This window comes from Haemorhous mexicanus, chromosome 4, assembly GCF_027477595.1.
Source record: "Haemorhous mexicanus isolate bHaeMex1 chromosome 4, bHaeMex1.pri, whole genome shotgun sequence".
Classification (NCBI taxonomy): domain Eukaryota; kingdom Metazoa; phylum Chordata; class Aves; order Passeriformes; family Fringillidae; genus Haemorhous; species Haemorhous mexicanus.
This window is the reverse complement of record NC_082344.1, coordinates 44,296,743-44,312,710: the sequence shown is the minus strand read 5'-3', so window position 1 is coordinate 44,312,710 and position 15,968 is coordinate 44,296,743. Positions and strand designations below refer to the sequence as shown.

Genomic DNA, 15,968 nt, shown 5'->3' with positions numbered 1-15,968 from the left:
GAATAAAGATCTTCACCAAAGCTTTAGAAAGAAGAACATCTGAGATGTTGCTTTTCTGATGCATTTTTCTTCATGCTCACTTAAAGTGACTTGAGAAAAGCATTGGGCTGATTTACCTCTTGAACAATCGGGGCCCAGAAACCCGGGAAAACAATGGCAGGATCCAGAAACACATTCACCATTACCATGGCAATTTCGGGGGCATTCCACCACAGACTCTAGAAGGTAAAAGAGAAGGATAATTCACAGGTGCCCACTGCATGAAGTAACTATCATTTGAGGCACTACTAACTGACAGCTTGTTCTCCCTCCGAGAAGTGTTTACATTTGTTTTGTCTGAAGAGCACAAACAGCTGTGCTTTCCTACTACTGATGCCCCGACTATCTTATACTCCAAAAAAGGGGCTAAAATTATAAGAGTAAAATTACATGAGCTCCATACTTAAAATCGAGTCCTGTGCCATTTAATAAATACTTCAAAACAGCATTCTCCTTTCAAGCACTGTTTCATTAGAAGTACTTATGCCTTCGACTAAGAAATTAAAACCCTTATGCCTTAGATCAAGAAATTATATACTCTGTGTTTTATTCTGAGTAGCAAAAGAAACATCATAAATGGAAAACCAAAAAAAAGAAGTCAGATCATTTAACTATGAAAACCTATCTATGCATTCCTAAAAAACCTGACCCCAAGCTAGCTTTTGGTAAGAGCTTTAAAGATTATGCTTACCTATAATTATGGTATTAAAAGACACCTGCTCTGCATTTTTCCCATCATTATAAAAGGCCAGGTGCCAGATGCCAGAATCCAAATACTGGATAAAACCTGCCTCGTGGAGACTGACAGACCTCGCCTGCCGTCCTGCTCGCTCCGACTCCAGCAGGTTGCGTTGCTCCCTCGCTATCAGCCGGCTGCCATCCAGGAGCTCCACAAAGTCATACTGCAACAAAACACAGAATGGAGCTTGACAGGTCATGGCATGACCATGGCACCACCCTACAACAAGCTTGTATTTAGACCAAGTTTCCTTTTGGAGCAGGGAAGCAGGAGCTGAAACCAACCCTTTCTTCTTTGTTTGCTCCTTGCTAAGCATTCAAATAAAATTATCAACTAGTCCTCATGCTAACTAGAAAGACTTTTTCAGTAGAAAGTGGCCAATAAACCCATTTCACTGGGGGAATAAAATAGCAGTTGAAATGAGTCTGCAGTCATGACTGGCACCTTAATTATAGGTGAGAGCTAACTTTCAAACTGTGTAACATACATATGGGCTAATAATAATATCCAATACCAATAATCTACTTTTCTTAATTTAATTCCAGATGAAGGATTAACTGCTCAATCCCCCTTTTGTACAGTCTCTGGAATTTTTGAGGAAGGAGACCAAGAGCTTTACTTCTCATCACAGAAGCTCAAAACAGGAGAAGGAAAGCAGAAAACATTGCAACTATCAAAAATGACAAACTGACCAAGCCCCGTGGTACCTCAGGTCAATGGACAGCACATACTGTATTTTAACAACTAACATGGGGCTTGGAAAAATGTAGCAGCATCTGAGCTGATAAAACAAGCAAACTCATAACACAAGTTTTTATGCATGTTATGCATGTTTATGCACCTTAACTAGGTCTAAGGCACCTGGAGGGCTAAAACTGCTCCAGGCCCTACACTGGTTTACACAATCTGGAGTCTGTTCTCATGGCCTGAAAGTTGTCTTCTGCATGTTGAACATATAAAGATCAATACTTACAGAGCAAAATAAAACAGGTAGGAAAACTGAAGAGCATTCTTGCTTGTGGCAAAGGGTCTCTACTTTTACTGCTAAGACTGTTCAAAGTTTCAGTTCTACTGTAACATGTTTATCATATGAACTGTAGCACATAAATCTTCAATCTTTCCACATGCTGAAGATCTCTCTCAAATGAAATTACATCCAGGGCCTTTTAAAGTAAAGGCCAGCATGTGAACCACTGATTCACCTGAGCTGGGGTAAGATCAGTTCCTAGGACCAGAGGATCAGTGATTTTCCACCCTGACTTGTGACCTTCAGAAACTGCTCCTCAGCAAAAGAAAATATGATAGCCTTTATCCTGGAACAAGGGTTTAAGTATTTATGTTCTCTTGAAATTGCAGGCCAAAATTCACTGGTATTGTAAGATTGCTCCTTCCCAGTATTCAGAATCATCTTCCCACCAGCCAGGATGTGAAGGAAATACATGGTTAATACGACTCTATCAACACCCGCGACGCTTTTCCAGCTATGTCTGAATGAGCAGGACGGACCATAATGTGATTAGGATGCACAGAAGCGGTGCCTCGGCAGCTCTGCATGCGCTGCACCACATGGAAACGAATGCGATCACTTTGGGAGAGCAATTATTCAAAACCACTCAACACTCTCATTTGTCAGAGTATTAAATATTTATCTTATTTTGTGAGAGAGAGAGAGAAACAATTTTGGCTTTTTTTCACTCCTGCCTCTCCAGTGGTTTTAGTATTTTTAAAAAGGGAAGGCTCGAGGAGCTCTGAGTTTTAACAGGTCACTCATAGACATTAGTTGTGACTTTGTAATTTGTATATGGCAAGAGACCACTTTTGTAGAAGGACAATTTCAGATTAAAACTGTATTTTTAATACAGGAACAAGTGCTACACCACGTTATTGGCCACTAATGGCAGACAAGCACAGTACAGTTCATGATTTTGTATTTGTAATGTAATAAGGACATACGCTGTTATCAGAACACCATTTTAGACTACACTTAAAAAATCATACTGAAGGGAATTCACTGTTCATTTTGTCCCCCAGCAAAAAAAAAAAAAAAATTTATCTTAACTAACCCTTTTAAAGGCTGCTTATTATATTTGGGACATGGCAACAAAAACAGACCGGAAAAGCAATTATCATCATAAGCAAAACCATACCAATTTTATTTTCCTTCTGTGAGGATAAATTAATTTCCTTTACATTGAGTCTAAATGTGATGATTTGCCCTACCATTCCATTCAGTTTTGCTTTAAACCAGTCTCTTTTTTATTCCTAAAAGTCTCTTTAAATAAACATATTGATTCTCTGGCTGCAATGGAACTGACATTTTTAGAAAGTGTCACAAAGACTTTCAGGCTTGCATTGATTGGGTTTTGAATGGACAGCCACCGTCAATTATTTCTGGTTGATTTATTTATGATTCCCCAGAAAGAGAACTATGCATCTCAGATCAGACTGTGACACCCAAATAGTAGCTGTGCTTGAGACTAATTTTGACACCTAAAGAGAATAAAGCAAAGCAACCAAAAATTCTGTCCTGAATACGATACATCAAATAATTTCCTACATGCTATATCCATATTATTTTGGATTATGGGACAGAACAAGAGTTAAATTTTCTGCATTCTGTTACTCTTTAATTAATAGAATTTTCAGCAGTTTATAGGAATAGTTTATATACAATTCATTCTATTACAAGACAAAGGTGTAAACTAAGACTTCTTGAAATCTCTCCCAAGCTTATTTCTATCATACTTTTGTTATGTCCCCGGCAATAGAAGGATAATTGGCACCAGAGGTTGTACAGTTAGGGACAGATATTGACTACAGTGTTCTCTTACTCACTGTCAGGTTTTAACTGGGTACAAGAAAGAGGTGGATAAACAGGCAAAGGGTAAAGCAGAAAAGTGGAGAACAAGGTGGCAAATGCAAAAGTCAAGTTTTGCATTACAGTCAAAGGTGACAGAGGAGAGAAGACAGACATTGGTAGAAACACCAAAGTTGTAAGGAGAGAGCTAAAGAAAATTGTGCTGTGTGGTTATACATGTAGGGTATCACAGGCATATGAGCAAAGATTTTGGAGGAGGACAGGTGACAAGACAACTTTACAAATGCTGGCAGAGTGCAGGAAGTAATAAGTTCTCTATTATTTAATGTAAGATCTGAAAATTCAAATACTGACGTTTGAGAAACAAGCAGCAGTTGCTCATTTGCATAAAATTTTGTTATTAGCACTTGTCATTCTGTGACTAGAAGATAAGGGCAGATAGCATTCAAGAGACACAGACATGAAGTGATATATGTGAGTGAGATCCTACTTTTCAAAGTCCTCATGAAACAACCCTAGCTTTACACATCCAAAGATGGGCTTTGAGCCAACTTTTGTCATTATAGGATGAGCTCTTTGAGCTATGGTAGATTATGGAAATAAGAGCTCAATAGTTAAAAAAAAAAAAAAACAACAACAAAAAAACCCAGACATCATTAAGTCATTGAATGAAACCATCATAGTTAAACACTTTTTATGTTCCGGGCTGTTTTGGTCTTCACACCTTGAAAAGGCTGCATTGAAACAGGAGAACTTTCAGAAAAGGATAAACAAAGGACTGAAAAAGCTTTCATAAAAAGAATGACAAAACAGCCTGGAAAAAATACAACTCACTGATAACACCAGAGATCCATTAATCAAGAGTTGTATGAAGAAGAATTAATGAGAAATTCTGCTCTGCCTCTTCCAAAACACTACCAACAGTGTGTCAAACAAAAGCTACTGTCTCAAAACACACTGAGGAGTACAGTGTAAGATGTGTAGTTAAGCCCTGCTGCAAATGTCACAGATGCTAAAAGCTTCCATAGTTTCAAAGGTGACTGTGCAAATCCACAGGAAAAAAGAATCTATCAAAGATTTGTAGACAAATAACAGACAGCACCTTTGACTCAGCAAAGTCCTTCAGCCTTAAAACTCTGGAGGCCAAAGGCATATTGTGGGACAATAATAACTGCAATTCTATCATGCTGCTTTATTGATCTCTCTGTGTCTGCTCATGGCCCCCATCACAGAGAGAAGGCTAGATGGGCCCTTGACCAAACTCAGCATGGACGTCCATGTGTTTGTCTGCCACGTTCCTGTGACACTTGGAGGCACATGAGTGAGCTGCCTTGTATAATGGGCAGGACGGAAGTGAAGGATGGAAGTGGAATGGAAGGATGCAGTGAAGCCAAACATCAGCTGTTGTGTTTGTCCCTGTGACCTATGCCCAGCTTGCAGTTACAAACTTTTGTTGGTACAAGCCATAAGAGTTAGGGGAAATACGAAAGCAAGAAATGGACTTATGCCTGTAATCCCCTCAGCATTCTATTTCATTAGATGTCTTTTTGCCAAAATACTTTATTTTGTTTACATAAACTACTTCAGTTAAATATGAATTTCACCAGGATGAGTTGTGTCTTCATCAAAGTCCTGTGTTAGGACTTTGCTGGAGAAAGGCTTAAACTGTCAAGATGTATTTTACTCCATTTTTTTTCCTCACATGAAGGAGCATGGTCGCAAATAAAACCCCATCTCCCTACTGAAACTGCATTTTCAGGAGATTACATACATACTTTATCTCAGACACTTAAACTGGACATCATTGGGTTCAAGGCCATATAAATATTCTGATAAACCTGTACCCTTAGGAAGCTTTAGCAGCCTTCTAAGTTCAGTAGGGCACTGATAAGTAAGCATACCTAATTTTTCACTATATCAAATGTCAGTCAACAGTTTGTAAAAAATACTCTAATTATATACCAGGCAAAAATAGGACAGGAGAGCTTGACCTATATCCTGGGAACAGTATATCCAAAATGTCAAGCAGGACTCACATATGATTCTTTCTGCTGTATCACACCTAAACATTAGTAAGAACTTAGAGTCTGTGTAACACAGAGGACAGGAAACAGATTTAGTAGTCTGTGTTTTTGGATAAAGGGCACTCCTATTTCAATCTTTTGACAGGATAAGGAATCAAGCAAAGATCATTTTTTTAATAGTTGTACTTACTTGCATAACTTCTCATATAAATGCATAGTCTAGATCAGCTTCTTCAGTTTTATTCATTCTTGCCACACATGTATTCCCCTAACTCCTTTTACTGTTATCATTGAGATGGCATCTGTATTCTAAACCCCTATTTCAAATGGCTGACAACTTTTTGAATCAATTTTCTTTACGCTAGAATTTCATGTCGTTGTTGTCAGCCTGAGGGTGGGTGTTCATACGTGAAGGTCTGAAGAAAATCCATTTAATCATTATTATGAAGATCAAATTTTTAAGTAAACATGAGTGCACTTTCTGCATTCAGTAAAGCACTTGTACTTTAATGGAAACTAAACAACAAAATAAAGTTAATGCAACATTCCATGACTTTACCTGCTTTGCTAACCCTTCCTCTGTGGTTTTTGTCTGTTAAATAGGTGTAATAATTATTAATACATTAGTAATATATTTCTATATTGTATATATTTTAAAAGTTATACCTGAATAAAAAAAACAACAAAAAAAAATTAAATAGTGCAGTAGCATGAAAATAATTTTTTTTTAAAAATGGGACTGAATTAAAATATATGAATTTGCTGCTGCAACTGTGTATTAGACATAATCAGTCAAGCTTTGATACAATTATACCATTTGGTTGCTATACTTAGATTTGTGTCCACGGCAAATCCATACACTCAAAATAAAAGTCACTAAGATGTTTCTCCAAATGGGGTATAAGAAAATGAGCTAAAATACCTGTTCAGGTGGAAAAATGGATCTGAGCCAGCAGTTGGACAAATACTGTGTTGGAAGAAATCTAATCTTGGAGGGTCTTAAATATTTAAAATAATATGAATACAATTAATGGTAAAATACCATCTGGGGCACTGATTCTCTATTTCTCCTGCCAATCCAGAAGACTGTTCATTCTTTCATACTTTAACTGTTCTGTTACTATGGATAAAAAGTTTTTTGTTAGTAGGAAGTGTGACCATATGACCATATGCAATAAAAGGTGTCATTAGAAACCTCCTGAGGGTTGGAACAGAATAAATCCTCTGGCACACTTAATAACAATATCTAAAGAATCATTGATTAGGCAATAGAACAGCTCATAAATAAGAATACAATGTACCCCCATTCTAGATCCCAACAGAGAGTATTACCAATGTTCTGGTCATCACATGAGATCAATAAAGTATAAACAGTAAAAATAAAAATCAGCAAAATGGAAGAGAATGTAATCCTGAGAGAGAAAAGAGATACAAAAGATACCAGATCATGGTTTTCAATAATGTGCCTTTTAACACAAGCAGTTCTCACCTGAGTGTGTGAAGGTGGTAAGCCTTTTCGACCATATACTCCAATCAATGCATCTTTCTGAAGGGATATATTGAATTTTAGAAATTGTGGCTGATCAATGAAGAGTTGTGATCTCCAAAAAATCCCAGGGGGCACTTCTTGTATCGCTCTTCGGCCTATATCAAGTTCTCCAGAATCTATAGTGTTGTTTTCTTGTGCAAATCCTCCTAATTTTCCTGATGGTTTAGAATAATAAGGAGATCAAAAATCAGTGCTCTTTTCTGGCTTTCAATCATCCTTCATATATATCTTCAAATATTTAGAATTACCTCAGGAAAAATGTTACCTGAAACCTTTTTGAATAGAAGAACCCAGGAATTCAATGACTTACAAATAAAAAGGCAAAGATACCACAAATACTGACATACTAAAAATGCTGTAGCATCCCTAAGGAGGAGCATTATGGAAAAGGTTTAGAATCTACATTAAACTGTACTAAAAACTACATTTTCACTAGCATTTTAACAGGGGTTTTTCAGAATAAAGTCTCACATTAAAAAGAAAAAAAAAAGAAAAAGTTAAATGCAGCATAGAGATTTTAAGAATAATAGATACATAAAGACAGGTAGGCAAGAGAACTAATATAATATTTTCTACCTTAAATATCAGAGCATTTATTCAATACTAACAAATGCTACAGCTCTGTTTACCTATTTTTGGCTTTGCATAAGCAAGCAATGCTGTATTTAAGCAGCTGGCACATGAAGGAGAGGCTTGAGTGAAACAATACAAAGAAAAATGCAACTGTCATTATAGTCTTGGAGTTTGCTGTGTTTTTACCAATTCATATTCTTTTCATCAGCTAGTCTATTATAAAGATTGAACTAAATCCATCTGAATGTGATAAGCATGTTCATGTGATGCTCACTTGTTTGCATACAAGTGCTCTGAAGAACTGACAATTCAGCCTTGTCTTTTACGTTCAAATTCTACATTATTCATCATTTGATGGAAGAAACTGACACAACCTTTTTGCAAACATTTAGACTGCAAAAAACTAGATTAAAATCTGAAATGCCAGGTGAGGTCACAGACTGATCCTCGCCACTTATTGCGCATCCAAGATGAACTGAGACTGCTGTTGAATTAAACAGGTACAGAAGCACTGCTGAGAGGCCTTGAGTGGGAACTTGTATCATCATCAGAGCTGTGTCACAATGGCATTGCAGTCACTGAAAATGTCTCACAGGATTATCACATTGATCAGAGTGCTGTTGAGAAGAGACAGTGAAATATCTGATCTTAAAGACACCAGTTTTTAAACACTTTTCAGGATGAGTCTAATGTTTTTCTGAATTTGGACTTAACTTTTCATAATATTCGTGTGTTATTCCAGAAGATGGATCTGTATTCACTATTTCAGTTTATTTAAGCATTTGTTTTTTACTTCTTTCTTCAAATTTAGGCATATTGTGTTGAACAAATTCACACACTGATGACAGGTAATCACTAAACAATAAACACTTGTTTGCAATATTGATCTGCAACTTCCCCTATTTCTACATTTCAAATGAAAAATAACTGCCTTATACTACTGAAAAGATGAGCAAGACAGCTTGATGAAGTGCTGTTTATCAAAAACATGAACCAACTTCCCAAGAATGCCTGTTTCTGGGGTTCAACACTCAGCAGATAATACACTTATGGACTCCTATGGACTCCTATGTTCTTCACTGAAAAAATATGGTTTTGCTTTGTAGCCACGTGCCCCTTTAGCACCCCAACACCTCTCTCAAAGCTGTCAGCAGCTGTTTGTCATCCTAAGGTTAGGGCATTAATTATTCTTTCTTCCCTGTTGTATCTCAATGAGCATAAGAAAGATCTTCATAGTGTCATCATTTCCTTTCCATTTCCTAAACACTAACAGTTCCTACACACAGCTTTAAACCAGAACATGAAATGTCACGTTCATACACATTTACTATTAAGGTGGTTGGAATTTCTTAAATCCAATCAGAGGATTAGGACATTACCAGGGGACTACAGAAGGGTGGTACTGAAAGTTGTTCAGCTGTCAAAATATCTGAATTGAGGCTTCATTGATTCTTCCTTACAGTTTTCAGTAACCAGTGTGATAGCACACGGGCCTCGCTCCTCACTTTTCACATCTAGTCATCACACTTTCCCTTCTGCCTAACTGGTGCCTCTTTTGTGGTTTAAAATGTGTACTCTCTGGTCTGTCTGTTGTTTAGTATTGATGCATGCTGATAAATGACCATGTACCATATTCTGGAGAGGACAGACAGCATTTTAAGTGGGTGGAATTAACCCTGTTCTCTTGAACCGTATTTAGGGACATAAGGAAGGAAAAATGTATTTGATATCCTTGTAAGTTCCTTTAATTTTTGAGGCAATGTATGACAGGTTTTAGTTTGTTAAAAAAAATTAAAAATTATCAAGGGAAAAACCCCAGTAAGTGTTAAAAAATATTTACAAAAACATCAATATATTTCATAAAATAAAGTATACTGGCTATTGAATGCAGAAGACAATGGGATGAAAAGCTGTCACTGCAGCATCAATATTCATAACCATAAAGTAGCTTTCCTGCTCTTCATTCAAAACAAGTAAGAAGAAAACAGGAAGTGATAATGATTATCTAAGTACAAGAAAACGGCAGGTAGGTAAAGGAAATGAGAAGAAAATGTCCTACTGGAAAAGTTTCACAGGCTTACAAAAAATGACAAAAGGAGGGAACTGAGCTATAACTTTTCTACGACTCAGAGCTGTGATAACTTGAAAAATTTTCAAGATGTCAATTGCTGGAAGAGGCTTCCTCCTTCTCTGTGGTAAGGAGGTCAGATGTACCTTGTGAATGGGAAAATGGATTTTTGTGTAATGAAGCAAACACTGCATTCATCAACCATTTAAATCAAGTTTTCTATTCAAAACCTATTGATTTTGAAGCCTCTGTTAGCCAAAAGTGCACAAGCTCTTAAATGTTTGGAGAATCTTAAAGGGCAACATGGAAAAAGGTCGATAAAAAATAATCCCTTTATGTGGTTTGTATTTTAAAAGCTCTTACAACAAAATTAAGAAAGTTTTTTTTTTCCTGCTTTATATATTGATTGGATGATTCAGACTCAACATTATATGCCAGAGACTTTGAGAAAACAAATGTACATATTATACCTGACCTATTAAATTTCAGAGAGAAATTTAAAAAAAAAAAAAGAAGAAAACATCAACCTCTTTAGAGAAAAACCCAAGATATTCCATAGTGAGGTCATCATGCCACACAAAACTCCTTGATCATGACTTCTAAGCCTTCTAAGCCTTCTAAGCATAGCTAAGCAAGAAGCTTCAAAAATATGCAAATTATTCCTGAAGTGCCTCTTCTGGAGCAAAAACTTCAGAAATAGTGATTACGACGGAACACACACATGTAATCTTTTGTCCAAAACTATAGAGAGCTTGCTGAAAGTCCCAAAGATTGACTCTTGGTATCAGGTCCCCCTTATGATACTCCTGGTGTCAGGCCCCCTGGCTTTGTTGTGGCCATTTGTTCAGCAAAAGTCCCCTAAGGCAGGATGGTCCGAGCCAGCCTCAGCACCCTCCTGCTATCTGGGGGGACCCCACAGCAACAATAAAAATATTATCACGTATTTTAGAATAAACAGAGGTTCTCTGGATATGATGAGAGCTTTCCTATCCTCATCAAGTATCATATGTAAATTCCTGTGAGGAATTTTGGTTGACAGTTAGCTTTCCTAGTAAGATCAGCCTTACTGCTCAGGATCTATAGGCCCCTTCACGTGCTAGGTAGGAGAAACTGTTTGCTCCTGTTTATCTGTTTAAAATTACTATTACTTACAAATGCTCTGTACTTGCATTAAATATAGAGTCTTGGAGGAAAACTGGTAAAGTTTGATGATGTAAGTAAGACACAAAGGAAGGAAATGTTCCAAAAGAAGGGGAAAAAAAAAATGGTGCCCATTTCACTTACCACTGTCTCCAGCAGGAACTGTTACAGGATGTGTTGGCACAGTATCAGAATTCACTTTTCCATTCTCAAATGTATCATTTTCAGTCTGCTGCAACTGCCAGTTGAGGCCAAACAGATGCATTGCTGGTGGTAGAGGGTATAGGTTATTTGATGCTTTTAACCACAATGACAAATTGCACAAGTAACAACTTTCCATGCCTCGTAGTGGAATAGCAACTCATACATTTAAAAAATTAAATTACATGAACAAGCATTTGCAGCCTAATAGTTCAGCAACGGCACAAAGCAATTACTACCACTGTCCTTTAATGATACAGTGCTTTCAGTGAAGGCAGTTGACAGAAAGCTCACCAGTCTCATTCTGAGTCTTTTACCGGTCCCAAATCAATGTTCAAAAGGATAGGCAGTAATTATGTTCTTTTCTATTTTTTTTCATTTTTGATCCTTTTGAAGAGACAAATCATTTAAGCGAACTTCTAAATGACCTACTAAAGGAAATCATTTTCCCAGCATATGGATCTGTCCTGGTTAGCCAGAAAGGGAAAAGAAAAAATACAGGAGGAGAGGAAGGAGGGTGCTGTGGGTGTTGCAGGGCTAACCTAAGACATGAGCACTTCATGCTGTCAACAACACTCTGCACAACCTCCCATTATGTGCCCATTCCTCACACTAGTCTACAAAATGAGGCCAAGGCCATGAGCAGAGGCAGGGACACTGGGGCACTTTGTTCTGATAATGGCAATGCATAAGTTAGGTTTCTGAATTACTTAATTCACCACAACCACATTCATTTGAAAGTTGATACCACGTTAAAGAGTTTAGCTGAGTTAATTATGAAACAGAGTCAACCTTCCATGGTGTTAGGGGGAACTTAAGGAACCTTGATCACCAGGGATTAAGGAATTAACCCAGCATCTAAACTTTTAGAACAAAAATATGGGAAAAAAAAACCCCTATCTTAGTGCTACACTGAGATACTCTCATGCAATTTCACGCTGTCTGTGGATTATTTTCTTCTCTTCCAATGTCTCGATAATGCCACCAAAATGCATTTTATTGTAATTACTCTACGTTGCACTTGGGCTAACGTAGTTTTGCTCATTCCATGACAACAGTTATCTGCAAAGCAGTTAAAATAGTCTTTCAGTGCTACTAGGGAATAAAAATACACTGGGGAAAAAAAAATCCATACTCATGTATTTTAACTATTAGTGCAAAATATAAGGAAAATAATTCACTGCACTTTATTGCTTCTGCTACTCCTCTCTCTCTGAAGTAAGATTACTACTATAGTCAATGTTACTAATTTTTTCATTCCCTCTATGCTAATGACAAAAAATTCTTCATCCCACTTGGTTTCATCTCTGATCTTTAAATCTCTCTGTACTGACCATGCCAACCCTTACTGAAGATGAACAGGCATAAATGGAAGTTTAGTTAGCCAGGCAACAAAACCTGCCAAATTAATAGGTCGTCTGCCAGGTCTTTGCCTTAAAACCTCTCCCTTAATCAGAACAAAACAAAAAACCAGAATGCAACTAAAGACCTTTTACTGAATACTTCAAAGACTGAAATCTTCACTACAGATGACATATTCTCTTTGTTCCAAGTCTCTGACTCTACTATTACACTTCTTTCCCAGACTTAAAATTGTCTGTCAAAGCCTGATAATGTAGAATGCTCCTTGACCCTAAAAACATCTTTCTTTTATCCCCTCTCAACTCTTGTTAAACCATAAATCTGACCACCACCATCTCTGGCACATCACTAGAATTAGCCATCATTATTTTGACCCTACCTCAGCTGAAATTCTTATTTATGTATTAATCACCTGATGAGTGTATCTGTTTTAATATATTTCAATAAAATCCCTAGGGTCAACCTCTACAATTTGTTATACTTGTTCATTTCAATGGCAGCAATGAAAGACTGCAAATAGCTAAATATTTCATGATTTAATCCCAGTACATTCCTTGTGTTCAAGTCCAGAGATCTAAATCACCTCTCTTAACTTTGCTGTCTTCTTACCCCTTTTATTAGTTCTTCTGGAGAAAAAAAAAAAAAAAAAAAAAAAAGAAAGTGACATTCATTTTGTAATTTAGAAACACAGGAGCTTAGAACATCATTAACTGCTGGTGCTATGTACATGCCCTGTGCCTCTTCATGCACTGGGAGATGAGAAAGGGAAGCTCCAACATGACTTTCTAGCCATTCCCTTGTAATTCAAAACAGCTGGAATTTGAAGTCGTCAAAGGCAAGGACTGTGAGATCAATATTGACTACATCAATATAACCACAATTAATACAATGTAAGTGACAACTACCTTTTCTTTGTCTTTGTGAGTCTCACTGTAGATTACTGTCAAAGACTGGGAGTGTTAGCTCTATCCCTCAAATACACTATTCCTCTCTCACCTTTGACAATGAACTAGAAACAAGTTCAATATACAGTGTTTAATGAAAATGAACAGATGGATAAATGCAGCTGTTTCACAGATTGGGAATGCAGGAATATTTTTTAAGGAGACAAAAACTGTTGTTAGACAATTCCAGTGATAGAACTTAGAGTGTGTACTAATACACTAAATAATTCAACCACACAATCTCTCTAAGTTAGTGCTTTGGAATTTAGAGAATTCTCCTTTTACAACAAACATGAAAGAAACAGGCTTATTGCTAAAGTATCAAATTATAAGGCAGAATTTCTTTAGAGATTATGAACTTTAGGAACATGGTTAAATTGACTGATGAAGACAAACTCAGGCACTATTGTACCGACCAAAATTTGTCTTCTCACAGCTGGCCATCAATATAAAAGCAAATTTTACATCCTTATCAATTTTATAAGAAAATTGAGGCACCTGATAAAAATTTTTGATGCTATTATGAATCTGTTTAGCAGCACCTGGGACTGGTACCTTGGTGGGATGTCTGGGACCCTCAAGTCAAATGGTATGGACTAGTTCTGAATTTCCAAAGGGAGAATGATGCAATCATTCATGTTTGTCTATTTGTTGGATAGTAAGAAGGGTCTGCAGAGGGATCTGGATAGGCTGGATCAGTGGGACAAAGCCAGTTGTAGGAGGCTCAAGAAGGCCAAGTGCTGAGTTCTGCACTTTTGTCACAACAATCCCATGCAGTGCTACAGGCTGGGGGAGGAGTAGCTGGAAAAATGTCCAGCAGAAAAGGACTTGGAAGCGCTGGTTGACAGCAGCTAAACATGATCCAGCAGTGGCCAGGTGGCCAATGGCATCCTGGCCTGTATTAGAAATAGTGTGGCCAGCAGAAACAGGGCTGGGATTGCCCTGCATATTTGGCCCTGATGAAGCCACACATCAGGTGCTGTGTCCAGCTCTTTTCACTACAGGAAAGACTTTGAGGTACTGAAGCACATCCAGGGAAAGGCAATGAAGCTGGTAAAGGGTCTGAAGCACAAGTTTTATGAGGAGCAGTTGATGAAGTTGGGGTTGCTTAGCTCAGAGAAATGAGGTTCAGGGAGACCCTCACAATCCCTACAACTACCTCAAAGTAGGTTGTAGTAAGGTGAGTGTCAATCTCTTCTCCCATGTAACAAGTAACAGGCCAAGAGGAAATGGCCTCAAATTATGCCAGGGGAGGTTTAGATAAGGTAATAAGAAAAAATGTTTTCATGACAAGGATTGTAAAACATTGGAACAGACTGCACAAGGAAGTAGTGAAGTCACCATCCCTGCAAGGATCACCATCCCAAAAAATTGTGGATATGACTCTTCAGCACATGGTTTAATGGTGAACATGGTGGTGATGCTAGGTTGATGATCTGACTTGATGTTTTTAAAGGTCTTTTCCATCTTTAACTATTCAACCTATGATTAAATAGTTACATTTTTGTAAACTCAAATAAATAAATAAACTTAATTTTAATTAAATTTATTAATTTTAACTTAAATTAAATTTATAAAAAACCCCTGCTATCTTTAACCTGAGATTCCAGAATCTTCTATCTATTCTGCTGTTTCAATCCCTACATCTGTTCTGCAAAGTAATCTCTAGCTACTGAGAATTCTTCATTTGCCAAAGCTCTGCTAACATTTACCTTTGGACTGAGTTGTTTAAGGCAACATTTGTACTGCAACTGGACAAATTATCTGCATGGCCAGCCTTCAGAGGGTGGTGATAGTCTGAATGGTGAGGAGTGAATTCCCTCTAACGGAGCAGAAAGAAGAGCCATCAGATCTGGGCTGCTCTTGGCATGAACATAGTACCAGTGTCTGTGTGTGTGTGTGTGTGTGGTGCTGCTGAATATGACTAAATTCACCAGAACAAATCCCAAACATAAAAGCACTAACCAAATAAACAGTTGGGCTCTTAGATTCCTCTTTCCCCCTCCCCCTGCCACTGGACTGGCATATTCAAATATTCAGAGCTCAAATTATAGGAGTGTGTTTGTATGGACAGCAGCCTTAATGCTAACATAAAAATGCTATCATTTGTTGTAGACAACTGGGTAATCTTGCCATCTGCCACCACACAGTTCACTGAAGAGTTTCTGAACCATCTTAAAACTGCATTTTCAAGCTTGGTTGATCTTGCGATCGCGGAAGCCTAGTTATTTTGGTTTGTAATCAGTCTACAAAGCCTTCCATGTCTGCTCAATAATTAAAATGGCAAGTAAGAAAACATTTCACAGCAAACACTTGAAAAAAACCCATCACTAGTTTACATTGTGTAAAACATTTTGCTATAATCTTCAAGAAGGTTCCATTTGTTGGGCATGCTCCTTTCTCAAGCTAGTAATTCAGTGCTTTAAGCATTACCTTTTCAAGTTACTCGTTCTTGAGAAATACACAGTATTAGCACTTCAAAACACTCTCCAAGACTTTCTTGCATCCAAA

General features: G+C 37.4%; 1 protein-coding gene across 3 annotated transcripts in view; it reads right to left on the bottom strand.

Moving 5' to 3' along the window:
* Positions 1–15,968, bottom strand: part of TENM3 (teneurin transmembrane protein 3) — a 349,238-nt gene that overhangs the window by 85,220 nt on the left and 248,050 nt on the right. For all 3 annotated transcript variants that reach the window (XM_059844573.1, XM_059844574.1, XM_059844575.1), the window contains exons 7-10: positions 11,095–11,217; positions 7,110–7,324; positions 731–941; positions 117–218 (exon numbers count right to left, since the gene is read on the bottom strand). In XM_059844573.1, coding sequence (XP_059700556.1) covers positions 117–218; positions 731–941; positions 7,110–7,324; positions 11,095–11,217 — 651 coding nt within the window. The remainder of the gene's footprint in view (positions 1–116; positions 219–730; positions 942–7,109; positions 7,325–11,094; positions 11,218–15,968) is intronic.